This window comes from Labeo rohita, chromosome 18 (genome assembly GCF_022985175.1).
Source record: "Labeo rohita strain BAU-BD-2019 chromosome 18, IGBB_LRoh.1.0, whole genome shotgun sequence".
Taxonomy (NCBI): Eukaryota; Metazoa; Chordata; class Actinopteri; order Cypriniformes; family Cyprinidae; genus Labeo; species Labeo rohita.
Genome location: NC_066886.1, coordinates 11,800,518 through 11,823,870, shown reverse-complemented (window position 1 = coordinate 11,823,870; position 23,353 = coordinate 11,800,518). Strand labels below are relative to the sequence as shown.

Genomic DNA, 23,353 nt, shown 5'->3' with positions numbered 1-23,353 from the left:
TTTTCATCTCCAATGGAATGTTTTCCTTATCTCCGTTCGTGACTCATACACTCGTTTTCCCGGTCTATTCACTGAGTGAGAACTTCATTGCTTTCTTGTCGGAAGTTGTCTGTCATGCCTGTTTTGTGGCTGCCTCATCACAGCGCATGTTTGCAAGGGTAATTCCACGTTGACGAACCGTATAAGTGACATGCACTGTGAAATGTGCAAGCCGTGGTTACTGTGGTGGTCCTTCAAAGATAAATCATATTGATGCAGTTCTTTTAACAGTCGAGTGTATCTAGCAAGAATAAACAGTCCGCAACTGCGGTGTAAAAAAGGATGTATTGCTTAACATGAAGTTCTCTCTTGTTTATCTACAAATTGTTCCAAAAAGATTCTTATATACGCTATGTGGCCGAAGGTTTGCGGGCGGCCACTTATAATTAGGGGGTTTGGTTTGGTCCTGTAATTCCAGTCAAGATGAATCGTAATGCTACTACATAAACTGACATTCTAGAGAAACTTGCACATCCAACTTTGTGGCAACAGTTCGTAGAGGGCACAATTCTATTCCAGCATGACAATGCCCCTGTGCATAAAATAATTTAGAGGTTCTGGTGTGGAAGCGCTTGACTGACCTCCAGAAGCCCAGACCTGAACCCCACACCTCCTTTGGGATTTATTTAAACTCAGTGACCTAGACCAGAGCCTGTGCTCACTGATGCTTTGAATGGCAGCTAAACCGCCATGTTTCAACTTAGTGGTATGCTTGTTAGCACCCAGTTAATAATGTTTGAAAATTAGATGGAAAAGAAGCATACTTATTTTTAGTCATAGCATAAAAACTAAAAACATTTTTTCCTGCTCTACAGGAAATGGTGGAGGCAGCAGGAGAGGATGAAAGAGAGCTGGCTGCAGAAATGGCAGCAGCTTTCTTGAACGAGAACCTGCCAGAAGCCATCTTTGGGGCACCTAAAGCAGGCTCTGGACAGTGGGCCTCATTAGTACGCATGATTAATCCCATCCAGGGCAACACACTGGACCTGGTCCAGCTGGAGCAGAATGAGGCTGCTTTCAGGTGAGGAATGTTGAACATATGTAGAGCCATATGAAATCCATATGACTTTTTTCCAAAATTCAGTTTTGTTTTAATTTATCTTGACTCCTTTTTAATGCTTAAATTAAATGTTATTAACCATAAAACATGTCTGATTAAAGTCAGAAAACATATACACTTTCACATCTGTTTATTAAAAGTTTGTATTTGTGTACATATTTAGGGCTATGAATTTTTTTTTTTTCCCCTCACTATGTTTTATTATTAAATTGAGTTTTAGCATTTCTAATTCTTTGAATGCATAAAAACAACTTAATTTACTTAATTTAAATTTATTCATAAAATAGCCTTATGAAATGTTTTTTTTTTTTTTTTTTTTTTTTTTGAAAATTTTCTAGTTATCAAATCATTAATTTCATTCATCTTTTTATTATTAAATGAAACAAACTTAATTTTTTGGCAAACAAAGCGGATTTAGTATTAAAATTAAAACCTGGAAGAAATAATGTGTGATTATACCTTAAAAATGTTTGTTTCATTTTAGTAGTACTAGTAGTAGTGTACATTCTACTGAACAATAGTAATACATTTCTGGCACAATGTCTTCAAAGTTAAACTGGACTTTTATTTTGATGGGTTGCTGTGAATCAGGGTTTGTACAAGGTGCTTTATGTACTTGAAATTCACTTGTTGAAATTTAAGGCCTGAAAAACCTTGAGAGTGCTTGAATTATTGAAAGACAATGTATCTGTGAAATATTTAATTTTTGCATATATTTTTAACGTCTTTTCACGCAAAATTCAAAGTTTTTTTTTTTTTTTTTTTTCCCACTTACTTCTGTTAATAAAACTAGCAAGAATTAAAAAATAAAATGAATAAAACAAAACTAGCAAGCTAAGCCTGTAGTAGTATTGACAATGTCATGTAAACATGGTTAAAGACACAAAAAGAGGAACAGATGAACCGAATCAATTGAGTGAGTCATGTATGCTGGAACTGCTTTGATTCAAACTTGTGACTTCGATCATTCATTTCAAGTGATTCACTAGCAAAAAAAAAACAGATCAAATTAAAAGAGCCGATCATTTTTTTTTTTTATTTCGAGATTGCTTGTAAAGATTTTCACTATTTCAAAGTGGGTATCACAAATCATTTGGTTCAGATTTGTACTTCAGATCGTGTTTCATGAATCATTTGATTCAAATCGAGAATTCAGATTCATCTCAACTCATTTGATTTAGATTATAATCATAGATCATTACATATGGAAGGCATTGTTTGATAAGTGAGATCTCTGAAGTCCTCGGAGAGAGAGAGAAAAAAAAAAAGTGTGCTTAAAGTCCTTAAGTCCTGGAATTTCATTTTACAGTATCTGTAAGAACCCTAGTGAATACCTTTACAGTTCTGTGTGTTTATATAATATGATGCTAGTTTTACTCAAATAAAACTGTAAAATGCTTGTGAAGTGAGACCCAGAGCAGTTCTGTAGGTGTTTATGTATTTATTTATGAAACAGCAGACACTTATCACTGCAACCATCTCACGCGCTTTGTGTGTAGTAAAAAAAAAAAATCACAGATCTGCCTCATTCATTCATTCATTCATTCATTCATTCATACAGAGACATGCAGAACATGCAGGATTCATTTTAAAATGGTGTATTTGCAGCTTGATATTTACAGAAACTAGTCCATATTTGATTTGATTTGTGTAATGACCTACTTTGGATTAATTCTTCCAAACTTTGACAGTGACATTCCGCATTATATTGTAAATTCCGCATCGTGGAAATCATGGGGCCCTACATATGTGATGAACAGGACAATGCAGACTTGCAAATATGTAAATAATTCAAAACTCCCTTCCCGTTCTACCCAGACCATTTGTTCAGAATTTAGACACAAAGCAACCAGTGTTAAATTTGTCTCTTCCATATCCCACCTTTTTCTCTGACTTTGGTCGCTAATTATGTCTTTTGCAGTGTGGCTGTATGTCGATTTTCCAGTGGTGGCGATGATTGGTATGTGTTGGTGGGTGTTGCCAGAGATATGATTCTAAATCCACGCTCCGTTGGTGGGGGTTATATTTATACCTACCGGCTAGTTGGAGGTGGGGACAAGCTGGAGTTTTTGCACAAGGTGAGCAAAACAGGAAATGACTTGACATGAAACTGCTGATTGGTCCAATGTGTTAGCTAGGGGCTCAGGAATGTGGAATTCCCCACAAATCATTAAATGTGCTCTAGTAATCCATTTAAGCGTAGCAGATCACAAAATTAAACTTTTTGGTGTAGGTGTTCTGGCCATGGCCCAAAAATGCCATGTTGTGAATGTTTGTGGTCCAGTTTATATGATGTTTAATGCCCAAGCTGCATATCAGAGCCATATGTTAAATGGTTCTTTTCTTTTTAAACAAGATAAATGTGAAATTGAATTGATTTAGACATTGTTTCTGATTGACAGACGCCCGTCGAGGACGTGCCACTGGCTATTGCTCCCTTTCAGGGACGAGTGTTGGTTGGAGTGGGCAAACTCTTGCGCATCTATGACTTGGGAAAGAAGAAACTTTTACGCAAGTGTGAAAACAAGGTGAGAAGTCACAGAATCACAGTTTAGTTTTTTCACAAAGGAAGTGAACAAGCTTTTCTTCTTCTTGAAAATGTTGAATAATATGAAAGTAATGTAAGTGACGCACTACTCTAGTGCTAGCTGTTGATGCATAACCACATGAAAAACAATGAAACAGAAGCTCAGAGACCACAAAGCGGTACAGCACTTCACTGAAGAGTTCAAGTTAAATAATCTTGCTACTATTCAACTAGACAACTACTATTAAACTATTCAAAGACAAGTTGAATAGTTTTCGCTCTGCACTGGCATAAAGTATATATTTGAGAAACAGCAAAGAGGAGAAAAAATGTTGCTCCTGAGATGCTTTTGTTTGTTTTTGACCTGCTGAACCGTGATGACCAAGTCTCCTTTTCTTATTCTTGCAGCATGTTCCTAACTTGGTAACAGGCATCCACACCATTGGCCAGCGTGTGATAGTGTCTGATGTTCAGGAAAGTCTGTTCTGGGTGCGTTACAGACGCAACGAGAACCAGCTTATCATCTTTGCAGATGATACATATCCTCGCTGGGTCACGACCGCATGCCTTCTCGATTATGACACCATGGCTGCTGCGGATAAGTTTGGAAATATCTGCGTTGTGAGTGTCATCGCCTGTTTGGTTTTGAAAAATTTGAAACTAGTATCACACATGTACCAGATACTGGGTTTGCTTGCAAAGTCAGTATAAACATTTTGGTTCCAGGGAATGTTTTACTATAGGTGAGCTCTTGAACATCAGATTCAAGTGGCGTGATTTGTTAGCAGTTGCAGTGGAGATATGCATGTGTGAATTTTTCAGGAAGAATTCAACGATTTTGTGAAAAACACAGTAAATTAAGGCGTCATCATCTGTATACATTTTCTACAGACCACATACTCGTATTTATTTTTCAGGTCCGCCTGCCTCCTAACACCAGCGATGATGTTGATGAGGACCCCACAGGGAACAAAGCATTGTGGGACAGAGGATTGCTTAACGGAGCATCACAAAAGGTAGAAGTTTCTTCTACACTCATTACTCAACTTTCCCACAGGTCCCGGAAAGACCATTGGCACTGAGCTGTCCTTACCGCTTGTTCCTCATTTTTTGTCTGTCTGGTTGATTTTTGCGGTCACTGTTCTTCTTGCGCACACACAGACCTGCACCCCAAAACATTTGGCAAGAATCCACGCTACGCTCTGGTTCTGAAACCTCAGCAGCAAATTTTGTCTTCTCGCCAGAGATCATTATGTGCAGATTAAGAGCATGGAAATGTTTAGGTGGACACAAGGGAAAGTCCCTATTTGCACACCAATGACTTGCGTCTAGCTTTGACGGACATGCCTAAAGCATGTGTAATCACTGAGCTGGACTGGCTGGGTATACTGGGTATAAACATATTATTGTGGAACTTGTCTAGGGATGCACAGTATATAATGACCATATCAGTTATCAGTCAGTAATAATGTATGTTTGTTTGTTTGTTTGTTTTTTCCCTTATTTATTTGTATCAGCCATGTTGGATATTTATTGGCCAGTTTTAGATATTTAACTCACATTTCAACTTGTTCAGCATCAGACGAAAATTTTACGGTAGGCTAGTTATTACTTGACTGGAACCCTTATGAGCATATCTTAAAAGTTTTTGTTTGAGTGTCATAGAAATGCTGGGTGTGTTAAGGCATTAGAATGAGTCAAGTTAAAAAAAAAAAAAAAAAAAAAAGGTTACAGAAGATTTGGATGAAGTAACAAGTAAAGGGTATTTTCACCTAATGCTGTGTTTATTAAATTTAGTTTTAGACCACACACACAGTTTCACAGGTCTAATACAGCAGAATCCTTCTGTTAAAGCTCTTTGGTTGAAGAGTTGAGCTCAGTTGGAATTTTTTTTTTTTTTTAGTCTGTAGTACTCCAAATGTTTTTCCTGGTCTGACAGATTAGTATAGCCCTAAAAATGTCAATAATTGACCATTTTCAGCAGCAGTAATCGCCAAAATATGCAATTTCATTCAGTTCGGTGGCCGGATTTGACTTCGTTTTTAATCTACTGAATAATTAATCTACTTAATAATTAAAAACACCAATTTGTTTTTGGTGTGCACACCAAAAATGACTGGTTTTACTCTAATGGATAATTTTGTTTTATAATGACTAATCTGTGGAATCTATAGAAATTGTTTACAATCTCTAAACTGATTACTTTTTTTTTTTTTAATGAAATTTTATGAATCTGTGAAATGTAGCATTAGACTTTTCTAAAGCTGCATTATTTATTTAACTCGTTTAAAAATTATAAAGCATAATGCTATTGTGAATTCACAAACACTACAACTCAAATATATGCAATGCAGGTTTAGTATATGCTCTTTAATTTATATGCATGTAGGTTGCGTTCGCATGTCTCAGAGTGGCTCATTAATAGTAAATGCTGCTCCACGTGAACGTATCATTTACATGTGTGGAGTGTCTATGAGCTTGGGTTTATTATGTTTATCTGAGAACACAATGTGTGCCTTTTTTATCGGATTTGTAAGGTAAATCATTTATAAACACAGGAGACGTGCATCATTATGCAGTTTTTACGTTTACTTTAACCATATGATTACTTGCTTTTGATACTTTATTTGAACGAATTTATATTTGCCTTATTGCTATTGAATGTGTATTTTAAATTTAATTTTCAGGTCTGTTTTTATTATTGCAAAAAATGAACTATAATATCCAATTACTTGATTATTCGTCAGAATAATCAACAGATTACTCAATTACCGAAATTGTTAATGACAGCCCTAAAATATATTGCAAATTACATCTAAGTCACAGTATGTTTAACACTCAGCATTACTACTACTACTACTATTGGTACTACCTAGAATTTCAGGTTCTGGGTTTGTTTTTTGTTTTTTTGTTTTTTTTGTTTTGTTTTGTTTTGTTTTTTGTTTTTCCTCCTTTTGGGAGGACACCATGCACTTTTCTGGGGTATTGGTATATAGAAAGTTAATTGCTTAATCTTCCTAAAGAGCTTTGTTTTTGTTCCAGTTTCGCTATGACAAGCAAAAATGGCGTTCTCAAGCCCCATTTTAATCGTACCTGTTTTTTGTTTTTTTTTTTTTTTTTTTTTTTTCCTGTCGATCACAGGCAGAGGTGATTATTAACTATCACATAGGAGAGACGGTGCTGTCCCTGCAGAAAACTACCCTCATCCCTGGAGGATCAGAGTCCCTGGTGTACACCACGCTATCGGGAGGCATCGGCATCTTGGTGCCGTTCACCTCTCATGAGGTACAGTTCCTTAAATTGCAAATAACCAGTAATTACTTAAGTGCTAATGTGCAATGGTCTTTCATAAGTCTAAAACCACTAAAGAAGAACTAGTGAAGGTCTCAGGTCACTTGCTTAACATTAGTCCATGAGACTGTGATGTGTAACTTCAGTTATCAAGTGCTTCAAGTAAAGGAATAAAGGTTTGTCATAGTTTTGTGTTAAAATAAGTCTGCTCTGTCTTTAGGATCATGATTTCTTCCAGCACTTGGAAATGCACATGCGCTCAGAGTTTCCCCCTCTGTGTGGTCGAGATCACCTCAGCTTCCGCTCATACTATTTCCCAGTGAAGGTAAGGACAAACAAGCAGTTAATATATTACACAGCTTTAGTTTTAATAGGAGTTTTTAATTAGTTCTTAATTATCCACTTACGCTGTGTGTGGGAAAAAAAACTTGCTGTACCGGTTTGCCATCTTTCTTACTGGCTTTGCTTGTATTCTTCCAGAATGTGATCGATGGAGATCTTTGTGAGCAGTTTAACTCTATGGACCCCCATAAGCAGAAAAGTGTCTCTGAGGAACTGGACCGCACACCTCCAGAGGTGTCCAAGAAACTGGAAGACATCCGAACACGCTATGCCTTCTAGTGTCTTCGCATCTGGCGGGCGCACCATGAGAAAATCAATTGTTTTTTCTTGCTTCCCATGGCTGTGGTCTCCAAACTTTCCTACCGCAAGTATAGAAGCACCATTTTGGTGACAGCTGAAGGAAGTTCCCCCTTTAACTGGGGCCAGCTGGGATCTGTCAAAGTCCCAGTGGTCAATGACCTTGTTCTGCTTCAATTGACTGTTGGTACTGTACTCAGTACAAAAGATCTGTTTTATTTAGTTCATACTGAGCGGTTGCATAGTGACAGATATTTTTTGGAGGAATGTTTTCATGCAACGGACTGCATCAGCTTTAAGTGGCTTTTGTATGTGTAGACTTGAAAAATGTCTATTACTGTTTGTGTAACTACCACAATGCAAATTAAATCCAGCTAAATCCACATTTTATTGAATGAATCAGTCCGCATAAAACATTCCATCATTCACATTTTGACTATTTAAGTTGAAAGTTAAAAACTGTTCCCACTCTTGTAAAAACAGTGAAATGTAAAATAGCTTTAGTTTTTGTCTCTACATGGATACAGCAAATCTGTTGTGGTTTTTAACTTTGTTTTTTGGAAGAGCTATAATTATCCAACCCAAAAAATCTGAAAGAAATTGTGCTGTTTATGTCATGAAGTGTGAGAAAATTTGTAAATAAACTTTTTTACTTTCTCATGCGTTTCCGTGTTTGTCACAAGACTTGCTGTTTGTCTTTAACTGAGCCCACAGGCAAAGCAGGTTTTCACTGTTTTCCTAACATTTTTTTTTTTTTTTTTTTTTTTTTGTTTTGTTTTTTTTTTTTTTTTTTCCAGTTTAACAATGTTGAAAATATTTAACGTGAGGGCGGGGCTAGTGTTGGCCACCCCACTCACAACTGCTGTCTGTCTTTTTCTTTCTTGACAAGAAGTGCGTTTTAGTCACAGAACATCTTTACGACCACATCAAGCGGGAGATTTTTCAGACGTGCCTCAGCGCCAGGCGTTGGTCATACGAGCACAGAAACTGTACAGAGGTGACAAGGGAGCTTCAGTGAAACAGTGAACTGCGGTCAGATGAGATGTTGTCAAGCTGTATGTCAGTAAAAACCAATATACATGTCCTGTCTGCCACTGTATTGTGCTCATAGTGCATGTAGCCTGTATCATTTCATAAATGCAAAAGCGCAAATGAAGCTAGGAGCACGCGTGTCAGATCTTCACGTTCCGCAGCAGCAGCTCTTAAAGTAATTGCAGCCTAATAACCCAGCTGCTGTGATGTCTATTAACCAAAAAAAGAGGAAATCAGTAACACTTGTAGCTTCAAGGATTCATCTGTATTTGAAGAGCTCAGATGCAAAAGCCTCTAAGTCCATCTGACGTCTGTCTTTAAAAAATGCATTTGTATCAGGCTCTGATGTATAGGTTTGTATGCAAGTACTGGTGCTTCTGATTGGGATGAGGCTGGGATTTTATAACATAATATATGTGTCGAGAGCATTCACTCAGTATCATCTCATTTTTGACTGAGATGGCTTTTAGGGGGTTTTGCATCTGAACTCTTCGTTTAGTATTTAGAGTTTGATAACTTCATTTAATTTCTGTATGTTTTCTACCTGCTGAAGGGTATAGGTGAATAATGGGTTTATGTGAAGATTCTTTTAATTTCACTTAAAGGGGTGCTGTTATGCTTTTTTACTTTTTGAATTTTAGTCTGTGTGGTGTGTATCTTTGCGCATAAAAAAGATCTACAAAGTTACAAATCTCAAAATCCACTCCAAAGGGAGATATTTCCTTTTATTTATCTTTTTTTTTTTTTTTGTGAAATCTCTTTCCAAGAGCTACAAGGAAGGGCTCCTTTGGGCCACAGCATTTGTTTTCGGCATGCAATGATGTCACAACGCGGTCCAATAGAATGTCATTAAATTAATTAATTAATTTGAATTGTTGGCCGGTATGTAGGGACAAGGGTGGGGGATTAGCCAAACTTTAGCAATGACTAGAGTGGCCGCTTTAGAGCTGTATGCGCCGAAGACACGATCTACTCAGGTTGCCACGTTGCAGACGTGTGCAGTGTGTGGTAAGAGATGTATTCATCATACAGTGTAGATAGCTTCACTTATAACACGAGTGTTTTTAAAAATAAATAAACTTGCACTAGAATAGGCTAGGCTGATGTTTTTGATAATGTTAGGCTGCTTTTATCAGCGTTGCCAACTTAGCAATTTTGTAGCTAAACGTAGCAACTTTTCAGACTACCCTAGCAACTATTTCTTCAAAAAGCACCTAGCAACAAATGTAGCTATTTTTAAAATCTATTTGGCAACTTTTAGCAACTGTGACTCATGATAAAAAGACACATTTTCCCTCTAAATTACACAAAAATTGGAAATCAAAGATGTCTAACAGTTCCCATATCACGTGAATAAATTTGCTAGATGCAGTTGTTCTATAATAATTGTTCATTTATGATAACACCTTGTTATTAGTTTGTCAGTTAGTCAGTAAAAATTTTTAAGAAAAATAGAAAAGTTACTGGTAATTTTCTAAGTTGTAACCTGAGAACAAAAAATACAATGTGTCATTTTAAATTCAGGTTAAAAACCTGTGAAAAAAACAATACTGAAAATTCCTTCAAATTAACACAGTACATTGTGCCCTACTTTACAGACTTTTCTTGAAGTGTAGCATACTAACTAACTACCAATACACACTGCTTAAAAATATAATTGTTCAGAATGTATAGTTAATAAGAAAATACATAAAATGTAATTGTATGCTCTATTCTATGCAGTTTTGTGTTGTGATTACATAATAATGTCATCGCACAGTGACATCAAAACGTCATTTAGCAACTTTTAGCAACAAATTGTCCTGCCTTTAGCAACTTTCCCTAAAAATTAGTTGGCAACGCTGGCTTTTATCCTTATGCTGGAGCCGGTTTCGGGCAATAAAACTAAGATTTGTCAAAATGCTTTTTTAAATCATTCATTTAGGTGGTTACAGGCTTGCTAAATAATGTCTTTTTTCATATGTGTTTAAATTCCTTAAAGCGCTTGAACCAAATTGCTGCTTTTTAAGTCTAATAAATGTTAAAAGTGATAACTCAGTCATACTGTAATGCTGAATGGCTATAGTCAATAGTTTATTAGGAGAAAAAAAATCCTTGAGACTTCAGTAATATTGGTATCAGTGATGCCTTCAGTCAGAAATAAAAAACTAACAAATACTAAAAATATACTAATCGATTTAATCTCTTGATAAAATTTTAAGTTGACTACTGTTGTGGCCTAAAGTTACAACTAACTTTCCCTTTTCACAATACCAAAAAAAATAGGTATCACATATGTTGATGTTCTTTTTTAAATCCTGAATGATGTAAGTTCTGCATTGTCACAGAACTTAATTTGTAATTTTTTAAATTATAAAGTGTATTACAGCAGTAGCTATAATGGTGCAAATCACTATTTTTGGCAAGGGTCGTGTACCATAAATAATTATCTTCTGTCATTTTCTAATTTTAATTGCTGTAGTCAGCGGAGCATGACGAAGGTGAAAACGTTGTAATAAGAATTCCATTAGAGTGAGTCACATCCTGATCACACTAAAACCCACAACGTTAATGAAATGAACACCCATTTTGTACCATGTTCCCCCTACAGTCCACTTGTCGCCTCAGTTGCACCATTAATCGTAAAGAATTCATGAATACTTTTTTCTCACAAGTCAAAATTCCTGCAAAGTCATGCTGTGGAACAGAGTTGGAGAATTGAGCAATATGAGGAAGGCCACAATGTACACAATGTTTACAGGTCTACTTAACACGAGTTATATACTGTGAGCTCGTTCCAGTCCAGTGTGTATCTATAGTCAGTAGTTTTATGGTTTCTCATATGTAACATTGTACCATTGCAGTAACCTCAAATTGCTTAGACTGATGGTTGTTAGCATGATTACTGTAATTTGTAATCTAAATTATGTATCCTCATGTCACCAAATCCAGGCTTGGATGGTTGGACAACACTAACATACCCCAAGAATGTGCTATTATGAATGTGGGGGACTAGAAACATTCTCTTGGGGTCTGTGATGATGGGGCTCACCCATAAAACTGTCCCAGGCTCTGGTACTGGTAAAGAATAAAAAAAGTGATGTCAGGCCATAAAAGTTCAAATATTATGGAGGGTGTTCATAACTTGGTGATGTTTAGAGGCAAATTTAGAAGTTTTCTGTCAATCTTTTTCCTTTTGGGGGGGTTTCCATAATGATGTGATATAATGTACACTGACAGATGGTGTTTGAATAGTGTTTTTTTAATGGTTGGGTGGGGGACTCGGAATATCCCTCTCATTTGTTTTCTTGGGTCTTGAGTGGCTTTGGCTTTTGTTAGGACAGCAGATAGCACTATCAAGTGATTACACCCTAAAAAAGAGATTATAGGTACTCCAAAACAAGGGGTCCATTGTGGCCATCGACAAAGCGTTCCTACGCACAAAGCCAGAGTGTAGTGTGTGTCGGTCACCCATATGCCCATTGTCCATTGTGTTGCGAGATGAGGCGCTTCAGAGTCCGAAAAAAACATTTTGTCATGAAATTCCTAAAAGTGTACCACTGTGCCAAGCCTGTCACCACAGAACCACAGTAAATGTAGGGAATAAATTAGTAATGTGCGTGGGTGAATGAGGTTTAGAGGGAAATTGGGAAAAGTAGACACTCTGGATCTGCTTGAATGGATACATGGCTCACAAAGGTGTTGTTGATGGTTCATTGATAACTAGTTTTGGTGAACCAGTTTCTGCCTGTGGTCACTTTATATAAGATCTAGGAAAAGATAGGAAAAGGGCTAAGAAAATCACTCTGGACCCCTCACACCCAGCCCACTCTCTCTTTGAACTGTTGCTCTCTGGCCGACGCTACAGACCGCTGTGCACCAAAACAGCCAGACACAAGAACAGTTTTTTCCCCCAAGCCATATCCCACTTGAACCACACTTAACACACCTCAGTACTGATCATGTGTATTTACTTAACAAAATTTTTGTATATAGCACATATGCACATTCATAGTTCTGTCTATGGACATCTTTTTTTTTTTCTTTCTGTATATTTTTATTACCACTGTTATTTATAATTTATTGTATATTCTTTTTTAATATTAGTGTTTACTATTACCTTAACTTTATGTATGTCTGCACTATGTTTGTATTTTCTGTACTGGAAGCTCCTAACACCAAGACCAATTCCTTGTGTGTGAACACACTTGGCAATAAAGCTCTTTCTGATTCTGATTCTGATCTGCAACGGTTGAGCGCAGTATATGCTTTAATACTTACAGGTTACAGTTTTTTTTAGGCTTTTGTTACTTTTTTATTTAGGACAGTGAAGAGATGACAGGAAAGCATTAGGCGGAGAGAGGGGAGCAGAATCGGCAAAGGACCTCGAGTGGGGAATCGAACTCGGGACGCCATGAGCGCAGTTGCGCTGTAAATGTCGGCGCACTAATCAAAAGGCTATCGGCTTTGTTATCACAAAATATGATAATTTTGGAAATATTATTTTAGTGATATGTAGGTATGTTTAACGTGCCGAACGCTACAGACAATGGAGTTGTTGCTAGTTGCTGCTAACGTTACAAATTTAGCGCGGTCTGCCCAGGTGAAAAAACGAGCATATGCTGGTAGGTATGTTTTGATGCTGAGATGCTGGTTAGGTAGGTTTTGATGGTCATGTTGCTGGTCGAAGACCAGCTTAAACCAGCATCAAAACGCATCTAACCAGCATTTGCTGTTTTTTTCACCAGGGTGACGGACCTGTAAATTGCTGATTTTATTAAATGTCCGAAAACGCTGTTGAAACGTATATGTAAAATACGTTTAAGATTCAAATTCAATCGAATTATTTTTCACTTCATCACTGGTTGAGCGACCATACAAAGGTAGCAGAAAAGGTTTCCACGTTTTTTTAGTTAAGCAAGGCTGAACCTTTTCAAATCCAGTCACTGATGAGTTAATAGTTTATGTGGACACAAAAGTGAAAGTAACAGTCTCATCGACCGTAGCTCTTTACTCAGCGTGTTCTTCTCGTGGTGCTTTCGAGCGAAGAAGTCTGTAGGCGGGTGTATAGACACTTAACATAAAGAGGTGACATAAAGAAAAGGGAGTTTCCGAGTCTTTTGGGTGGACGTTGCATTGAAAAAGGGGTGAATTTACTACTTCGGTCAGTACTCTGCATGCCTGAAAGTGTCAGCGGTCATATCTCTACATGGTTAAGCAAACAACTGCTGTTTACTGAAAGTACTCTGCAGATGGTTTCACAGTGAGACAACCTAGGTCATCGAATCGAAAGGTTTGTGGCTTATTTCTATACATTGCGCTGCTGAATTGTGTCGCGTGTGAATGCGTCTTATACTGGAATCATGCGCAACGCGTTTCATTTCTAAGCCAAGGTCCAATAATACTGCGCGGTCACCTGACAGATCGATTTTTATTTGATTTGACTAGATAACAGGCGAATTTACATGTTCGGACACGAAAATTTGACTGATACATCAAAAGTTTTATGTCGATAAGTCGATTGCACGCATGCGAATGCTATAACCATAATTTATTAACTGTCATCGCATTCATGATGTATGATGTATTGTTTAATGTATTGACTAATGTATTGATATATTAACTAAATATCTTAATTTTTACTATTTTTATTCATTTTTTAACCTTAGTCATTCATTGCTTTTCATGCAGAAGAAAATTCCAATATTAATCCGAATTTGGTCATATTCTTATGTTGTTATTAGGCTATATTTCCTTCTTCTTCATTTTCTTTTTCTTTTCTTAAGCATCATATACATGTATTAACTCGACTGCCATAAATAAAGCACTATTCCAGTTTCTAAATCCGAATAAGCCTGTGGATGGAAATAATCCAAATTTTGGGTCATGTAGACAATGCATCCATCCACATCATATTCAAACTGAAAATTAGTTTTCTTCTTCTGTGCCTATAGGTAATGTTAGATACAGTAAGCAAAGTTGTTTAAAAATATTTTTTTTATTAAATATTGGTGTTGTATAAAATATGTGTGTAATTTAACATTGTAAAGAACAATAAAAGAAATGTCATGACCCACATTTTAATACTGAAATGTTGTGTATTGCAAAACATAAATGAGATTTAATGATTTGGCACCTCTAGTATTTTCAGATGTTTATTTTAAAGGCATAACCAGAATATTGGCCTTATTTGGCATATATATATATATAATATGTTTGTTATTTATTTATATAAAAACAGTATGAAATCTCTATATGCATCTGAAATCTGTCTTTTTTCAACACACCCATTGGATTCATCACACATTTGTCAAGAATCTGCATTACATCGGAGAGAAAAATCAAACAGATCTTGTAGATTGAGTTGTGATCAGTACAGAGAAAATTAACTTGTTGCGAAATTAAAACTTCAGTTAAAATATTATATCAGATAGAACATGAAGTTACATAAAGGATATGATTTGTTCTGGCTCATGTTCTATACTTCATCGATTTTTCCGGCATGTGGTTCTGCTTTACATATCCACATTTTTATTATGTGTAAATATAATTTTTATATCCAAGAAACTGATACATTTCTGACAAGACATTTCTGATAAAGCTGCAAAAAATGTAAAAAATGTACATTCTGCTCCACATGTTCGTCACATGGCTATTAGTCAGAAACTTGCAATGTCAAGATGTTATATTCCCTTAAGGATTACAAGGAATTTTAATTCTTCCTTTCGAAAGAAGTGAAAAAAGACAACATCTGGATTTGTTTTACACAGCTGCACAAGTTCTAGAGAAGAAAAACAGAGGAGCATTATGACACAGCTTCAGCCCTTCAGATGAGCAGTGTTCCAATGCTTCACTTGTTTTTACAACTTTTTTTGCCATTAAAATAAAATATGCCAGAGCAGTCTTATATTTTACCATCCAAAAGGAAAGTAAACGAATTCAGATGTGTCATCCTTGGTTCTCTTTGTCCAGGAGGAGAATTTAGGATGGCAGCTGTATGAACAGAAAGTCATGTAATGCCAAGGTCAAAAACTGGTTTTCAGTCTAGTGTGATATTTGTTCTGACTCTATTCTGTTTGTTTTTTTATAGACCAAGAAGACAGGACATTTCTCTGGAATTTAGACCCATATTACAGTGCAAGCAGAGAATAAGCAGGACCATGGTCCAGTCAGAATGTCGGCTCCTCAGGGGGCTGCTGGGTAAGTAAATTCTAGTAATTAAGTGATGCAAGTTGTACAATGCAAGAAGTTGTGCCAAAGATCTTTATTTGTGTGGGAAATTTGGATGTGACAGTACTAGACATAAATATTTATTTTCAGTGGCCCTGCAGGAAAAAAATAAAATGATTGATTACTTCCTCAGCTAACGAGAGTGGCTCTTGTGCATTTATGCAAAAAGGACTAATATCTGAGAATTTCTGTGGGTAATTATGTGAACTGGATTAGTACACCGTTTGCTAAACCTGAGAGTGTGGTTTTAACATTTGCGTATCTGGCCATTTGTTCCTTCTAAAATGAGTGTCAAGCTAAACATATGTTTGTGGAGAGCTTCTGCGTATGGTGCTTCTGTTGAAGGACTAAGACGTGACTACTAATGTCACCACTTCCTGTGTTGAGGAGAGAGCCAGAGACAGAGAGAGAACAGACAGACTGTTGCATAAGGTAAAAGAGAGGGCAAGGAAGGGGGATACCAGGCCAAAAAACCCAGAACAACTTTGACTTTGAATAACTTTGGAGGTGGGGGTTTAGTGGTCATGGAGGTTCTGCGGCATGACAAATTCCTCTGGCCCTCGGAAGTCTGCTTCATTGGCCTCTGAGACTTTGCTGACTGTCAGTCTCTGGGTAGGTGCCCTGTAGTGCAGCTCAACCACAGAGGCCAACTGCACTGTGATCCACAGCAAAGTGACAGATGACTGCCAGTTCTCTGTCCTTCTGCTCTGGGCTAGCCAGTCAGAATCACTTATCTTTAACAATAAAAGCTTGAGTTAAAATAGGCACAGGATCAGCCTCAGGTTTACTACTGCAGTTAATCTGCTTGAGTTTGACTTTATCTTCTTAAAGAGCATTTTATGATCATCTTGTGCATATTATGCCTCATGCTTTTGACCACGTGTGGACTGCAGAAGCTCTTATGTTGGCAAATTATGGCTAGTAAATTTTCAGCTTTCGTCTGGTTGTGTTTTTGTTGGAAGATGCTTTGAGATTTTCCTTTGTAGCAGTGCCCTGTGTGTTTTGAAACCTACAAAACATCTTTTTCCTTGTAAATTGGGCTTGTGGTTTGCGGTTTGTTTTGTCACAGCTTATCTATGAAACTCTGCATCATTGCCTTCAAAGAGGCATCGCACCAAGTCTATGTGCAATACTGTGCAAAAGTCAGCAAAAAAATCAAAAGTAACACTATTATCATCATCATCATCATCATCAATACATTTAAATCTATCTTCAAAACTTTTTGAATAAATTTAACATGGTAGTTACAGGCTTTTTAATTACCAATAAAATTTTTTTTTTTTTTTGAAGGATACTGTTATGCTATGCATATCTGATGTAATGTTTAAGTGCAAAACAGCAAACATTTCTTGAAACATTTCATTATAGATAATGCATTGTGTTAAAATCCATCTTTTCTTCTGTCCCTCTAGGTTTTATTTGTCTATTACCAGTTTGCATGTGTGTAGCACCACAACTCTGTGGACCTTTGAATACAGTACGGGAGAGCCTAAATGTAACCCTAAGGAGACGTTTTATGGTAAACAGATATATTATAACAGTTATATTTTGAAAAATGACAGCTGTAGGCACTTTACATGGAGATGCCAATAAAAGGTTTTACATTTCTATTTACAGAAAATGAACTTTCCCATTAACTATACTATTCAAGTTCATTATGAGGAGGTGTTCCGACTACGTAACATCAGCAGACTGGTAAGTCTTTTATCCCACTGACACTGTCCCCAACTAACCCTCTGACTCATTTGACATGACTTCACGCCTCACTCTTCACAACGTCCCACACAAATTAGCTCATTTTTCCTGTTTGTTACCAGATATTTAAGACTCGTGACTTATAACGGAGTCAGACTGGAATCACAGTTTTAGGGGTTCTAAGGGTCTATGACTCAGCATTTGTAAAAATAGAGTGGTTAATCTCACAAAACCTGTTCAGACATATCCAGGTCACCAAAATATATAAAAATAATTATAAAAATGACAGGATCTCATAATACAGTAAATTATTGTATTATAGTATTATATGAAAATGGATAAAAGAACAGATAGAGATATATCAAACAATGTGCATTTTTAATGAAATAAATGGACTTTTAATGGAGAGTTAATGGACTGAATACAAAAAAACTTACTGAACTGTAAATGGTCTGCAAGGCAGATTATGTTATTAGCTCCCTCATCAGTGGTGTGTAGTGGTTTTCTGAAATGAGGAAGCAATTTTTTTTTTTTTTTTTTATCACAGTCACATATTCTTGGTTAAATATAACTACACTAAATACACTACCAAAATAAAATATATATTTTTACCATGTACCAATGTTTTAAAGGGTTACTCCACCCTAAAAAATGAAAATGTGGTCATAATCACTTACCACCATGTCTTTCCAAACCCGTAAAAGCTTCGTTCGTCTTTGGAACACAGTTGAAGATATGTTGGATGAAAACTGAGAGGTTTGTAACTGTCCTATTGACTGCCAAGTAAATAACTCTGTCAAGGCCAAGAATAGTAAGAAAAACATCGTCAAAATAGTTCATGTGGTGTGTTAGCCACACCACACGGATAAATTTTCTACGTTTATTTACGCTTTAATTTGGACGTAAACAACGGATCCGCGTAACGCAGCTGACACAGAACAGCGTACGCTCTTTGCGCCAAGGGGATACTCTCCAAAATGGCGCTACGGTGACGCGGAGGAGACGAATTGTTGAAAAAAGTCGTTATTTTAGTTTTCTTTCCGTACAAAAAGTATTCTCGTAGCTTCGTAAAATTGTGGTTGAACCACTGATGGCAGATGGACTATTTTGACAATGTCTTTCATACTTTTCTGGTCCTTGACAGTGGTATTTACTGGGCAGTCAATAGGAAAGTCACAAACCTCTCGGTTTTCATCCAGAATATCTTAAATTGTTTTTCCAAAAATGAACGAAGTTTTTATGGGTTTGGATCGACATGGGGATAAGTGATTAATGCCAAAATTTTCATTTTGGGGTGGAGTAACCCTTTAATAGGCTATTCTAGTTATTAAAACCAAGTATGAATCTCATCATCATTTTACATTTAGTCCAAAATACAACTCAAGGCAGTAACAATTTAAACAATGTTTTATTTAAACAATTATATATTTTTTTCTGAACTGATGTTCAGCTGTTCTTATAATTATTATATTAATAATAAACTTTTTTTTGGATCATCAGTTGTCAGAGCTCAGTAAACATTGAATATTCACTAAAAATACTCACAAATAAATATTTCTTTGAACTTCACACACACACACATATATATATATATGTGTGTGTGTGGGTGTAAAGCTTACTAATATTTAAAATATTATTGTGGGTTTTAATAGATAATAGAAGGATCTTAATAAACATCTACATCTAACTTTTTAAATGTGTTTTTTGCTTGTGGGACAGCAGTTTGCACCAATTCTGTAGAATGGCCGATATATATTTATATAAAATTAAATATCGGCAAGACCATAAATTCTAAACTGAATTTGACCTGACCTGGCATAAACCATGTTACCTTAGACCAAAGTGACATTATGAGACTCTGACATTGTAAAACAGTACATGCCTATAAATCACAACCGTTCTAACATTCTAATGGAACATCTCCCTTATTACCCTCATTGTCCTTTTCTTCTCATTCCTTCTTTCTTATCTTGTTCATCTCTCACTCTCTGTTCCCTAGAATACAAGTAATGAAGAGGAACCACTGCAGGAGAGAGACCTACAGGATTTGTGGCTTTGGGTTAGTCAGCAGGGGATAAAGAGGATTTTAAAGGTGCTGCCAGAGAGACATCCTACACGCCGTAAATACCTCTCCAATCTGCAGAATCTGTTCAATAATTTTGAGGGGAGTTATAACCAGCTGAATCCCAAAGATGAAGAGGTTAGAACAATGATGTCATTTCTCCTTTCTTAACTGCAACACATAAATTATCTGGCTGTCTGTTTTTTTAATCTTTTGAATACATGCATTAATTTTATAAAAAAAAAAAAAAAAAACTCAGTTTGACCTTTTGAACCTGTCCAGTCTGTGTTGCAGATGTTATTTGTCATTGGAGTGATATATTTTGAGTATTAAGTTCATAATAATCTAAATGTGCGTGTCTTTGTACCTGTTTCAAAAAAGAGAATACTTCCAGAGAGAATACAAAACATCTGGGATCGCTTGACGGAGCAAGATTACGAGGGATGGAAGTCTGTTACACCCAAGTCAATACTGGACAACAGTTATCGAACCATGCTTTGCCTATTCAAAGAGTGCTTCTCAAAAGAGGACGACAATTATGACTGTAAGTAAAAATTGTAAATGTTTAGAATGGTATATATTAATGTTAGGGCTGTGTTTTGACACAAATTCACAAGCTTATGATTCGATTCATGTTTGATTTCGATTCAATTCAGTATTCTTTTTATTGTATATATATCAAGTACAGTACATGCCAAATTTTCTCAAAGAAAAAAAATCTCTGAGAGTCCATTGGTACTACATTACTATAACATTAAAGGTTAAAATTAACTGATTTGTTTACAAATGTTTAAATTACATTAATATTTTTATAATAATAAAGTTACAATGACATAATTATATTTCCACTACAATTCTTTTTTTTTTTTAAATATAAACATTTAAATCATGTCTGTCACAAAAACTTGACAGATTTATTCGAACATAGATTAAACACTGAAGAAAGGTTGAAAAATTACAGCTAATATGTTATATGGTGCATATATTTAGCGAACGCTTCCCTCTAGGATTAATTTTTCTTGCTGACTAACAAGTTTATGGTCACCAAATATGTTTCTGAGGTAAACGTGACATTGCATGACATATTGTTCATAAGCTATTATATCAATGTCTTTGCACGGTTGAAACTCTGATCGAGTGATTACACGAGACAGGATACGGATTTCGGTAAATTATTCTCTTTCTTTTAACAAACAATACCTTTGGATGTTCGTTAATGTTTATTTTACACTGAAACTGGTAAAAGCAGAGGAGATGATCTTTTCATGCTTCTCTCGAACTGAGGCGCTACAGCGATCTGTCACTCCACATTAAAAGAGAAGTCCACTTCCAGAAAAAACAATATTTCTTACCTAGCCCTAATAATGGAACCTACTTTTTTTCATTTATGGGACCGTAGACAAAATAATGATCGGTTGCATTTGTCACCTGTGTGAAGGACCACTGAATCGATTCCACGAAACACAGACTACGTGTTTTCGGAATGTGGAATTTTTTTGGGGAATTATAGTACTTACTCATTGGCATTTTGAGGGTTTGAGGTAAGACAGTCAAGCTCCATCTAATGATTGTTACTACTTGGAAAAGTTTAGGGAATTTTGGAGACCAACCTCAAGAAGGGTTCTTCCAGCAGTCCACTAAATGTTTGTTGATAACCTCACGCAACCCCAAAATGTATGCACACAGTAGCAAAAAGATGGAAACTTTTGCAGTTTGTTGATGCGAGTCTGTGGTCGACCATCAGCCTTTGTGAATGAGAAAAAATGCTAGGGGATTGAATCAACGGCTTTATCCCCTCCATGATGAATGAGATGGTGGCATGATTCAGGCTTTGAGGTTGTCTGAAGGATGTAAAGTACTTTAAAAAGCCCACATGTTGTTACTAGCCTGAACACGCCTGGTCTATGGATTCTACCAGTACTTTGTGAAATGCCGTTACGGTTATAACCCTGAACGTGATAATAATAATTGTTATTATTATCAACATAACCATAATTTGTTTAATGATTGCTTTGAAGAGCAAAAGAATGGGAGCCTTTCTTTTAATGATTATCTTAACAATTTCATTCAGGTGTTCTAATGAGCAACTCATTAAAAAATGTGACCACTTATCCGTACTCTTCCTCTTCGTTCATTTCTAGATTGTGAAGTCCTCAACCGGAGGAAAGAGAAGAAAACTACATAGCAGGAGGTCTAAAGGAATCTGATCCTGGCTTCATGTTGCTGGTGTAGGTGTAAAAGGGTGTTACCCGGTTTATGTAGTGACATGCAGCATGCTTGTGTGCCTCTTGTCCTAGTGAAGCCACTGACTGCCTCCAACGGTGTTACCCATTTGGAAAAAATGCAACAGCCGTCACACCAGTTAGAAGACACTCTACTGACCCTGCAGCTATTGCTCTCCATCGTTCAGAACATACCTCCATCCACTCGCCTGGCAACTTGCATATTTATGTGGTGTTTTGCTAATAAACAATCGTGTGTGCACTGTATGTGTGCTCTGTGGAGGAGAGCAGCTTTGACTCTTCGCTGTAGCATTTACTATTGGTAATTCCAAAAAAGTCTTTGCCACTGTGACTTATGTTTCTGAGGAAAATATATATTTTGTCTTACATGTATGCCAAAACAGTATATTATCATTGCCACATTGTAAATGTTCTTGGTAAGATGTTTAAATAACGTGGAGCTTCTTTTGTACACATATCATTTGCATGCAAATGTTGTGCTGACTGCTGGCTTGGTCGGCACTGTTGCTTTTACCCAGAGGCTCTTTGTGCTTTACTGCTGGTTAAATGTTGAAAGATTGCACCAAATCATTTCTATAAAAAGCTTTTTTAAGGTGATCAAGAGGGTTTGATATCAGGTTTGCATATTAGTTTTATACACAGATTTTAATTAGGTTATTTATTTGGACTCCTGCCACAGATTGTTCTGGTAACTGTTGTAACATGGCTTGGAAAATAAACCTCTCACTATCACCCCCATGTGTTCAGATGCATGGTTTGTTTTAAGATATGGGTTTGGTTTTTTACAAACACACTCTCACCTCTCACACACATACAGTAACACTACATTTGCTCAGTTGTTTTTATATAGCTAATTACAAGCAATGTAGACTAACCCTAAAAAATATTTTTGCATTTTTATAGTTAAAACCCCTTTCCCCCCCAAATGGAGTGTTGTGAAAACTACAACAAAACTATTAAAAATGTTTTTTTGTTAATTGAAATAAAGCTGAAATAAAACATGAACATTAGATGAAAAACTTTAAAAATGTAAACTAAACATGAGTTGTAAAATAAGTTTAACTGAAACTAAAAAAAGTAGAGAAAAAATTTAAATAACATTAATAATAATAATGTAAACTGAAATAAAATAAAAGCTAATTTAAGCTCTAAGTTTAGAATTTTGCAAATCAGTATTCTTCAATAACAAAAAACCATTTGTTGTGGCGACACATTAAACTATGTTTACATATTGTACATTTTGATTTTAACATTTGTAAGCATTTAGCTTAGATTGTTTTAAAATATTTTAATATATAAATAAAATATCCACCTTATTCTTCAACGCGAAAGAATAACGATGTGGAGTAAATGGTAAAACTGTTTGCACTACAAACCAATGTGTTCATAATTAAGATAACACATTAATACGGTAACGGTAATAATACGGTAAAACACAGTAATTTGCAATATCAAGCAGCAAAACGAGCTGATTTGTACAGATAAAAACAGCTGGATGTGAATGAGACTGGAAGTCAGACTCATAAAAGGCTAGCAGAAAGGACAAATAAGGTGGA

The 23,353-nt window shown here is 36.1% G+C and overlaps 2 protein-coding genes across 3 annotated transcripts in view; both read left to right on the top strand.

Moving 5' to 3' along the window:
• sf3b3 (splicing factor 3b, subunit 3) overlaps positions 1–8,220 on the top strand; it is a 28,889-nt gene extending 20,669 nt beyond the window's left edge. The window contains exons 20-27 of the mRNA XM_051135179.1: positions 855–1,060; positions 3,021–3,177; positions 3,502–3,627; positions 4,035–4,247; positions 4,544–4,642; positions 6,768–6,911; positions 7,138–7,242; positions 7,398–8,220. Of these exons, the coding sequence (XP_050991136.1) occupies positions 855–1,060; positions 3,021–3,177; positions 3,502–3,627; positions 4,035–4,247; positions 4,544–4,642; positions 6,768–6,911; positions 7,138–7,242; positions 7,398–7,538 (1,191 nt within the window). The 3' untranslated portion in view covers positions 7,539–8,220. The remainder of the gene's footprint in view (positions 1–854; positions 1,061–3,020; positions 3,178–3,501; positions 3,628–4,034; positions 4,248–4,543; positions 4,643–6,767; positions 6,912–7,137; positions 7,243–7,397) is intronic.
• Positions 8,221–9,495: 1,275 nt separating this feature from the next.
• il34 (interleukin 34) lies at positions 9,496–22,531 on the top strand. Of its 2 annotated transcripts, none has more exons than XM_051135799.1 (7): positions 9,496–9,596; positions 15,658–15,767; positions 17,210–17,316; positions 17,415–17,492; positions 19,492–19,692; positions 19,936–20,098; positions 21,696–22,531. In XM_051135799.1, the coding sequence occupies exons 2-7, from the start codon at positions 15,728–15,730 to the stop codon at positions 21,737–21,739; spliced, it is 633 nt and encodes a 210-aa protein (XP_050991756.1). In that variant the 5' UTR covers positions 9,496–9,596; positions 15,658–15,727; the 3' UTR covers positions 21,740–22,531. The 2 variants fall into 2 exon arrangements, with proteins under 2 accessions (XP_050991756.1, XP_050991755.1); XM_051135798.1 differs by lacking the exon at positions 9,496–9,596 and adding an exon at positions 13,538–13,860.
• Positions 22,532–23,353: the final 822 nt, after the last annotated feature.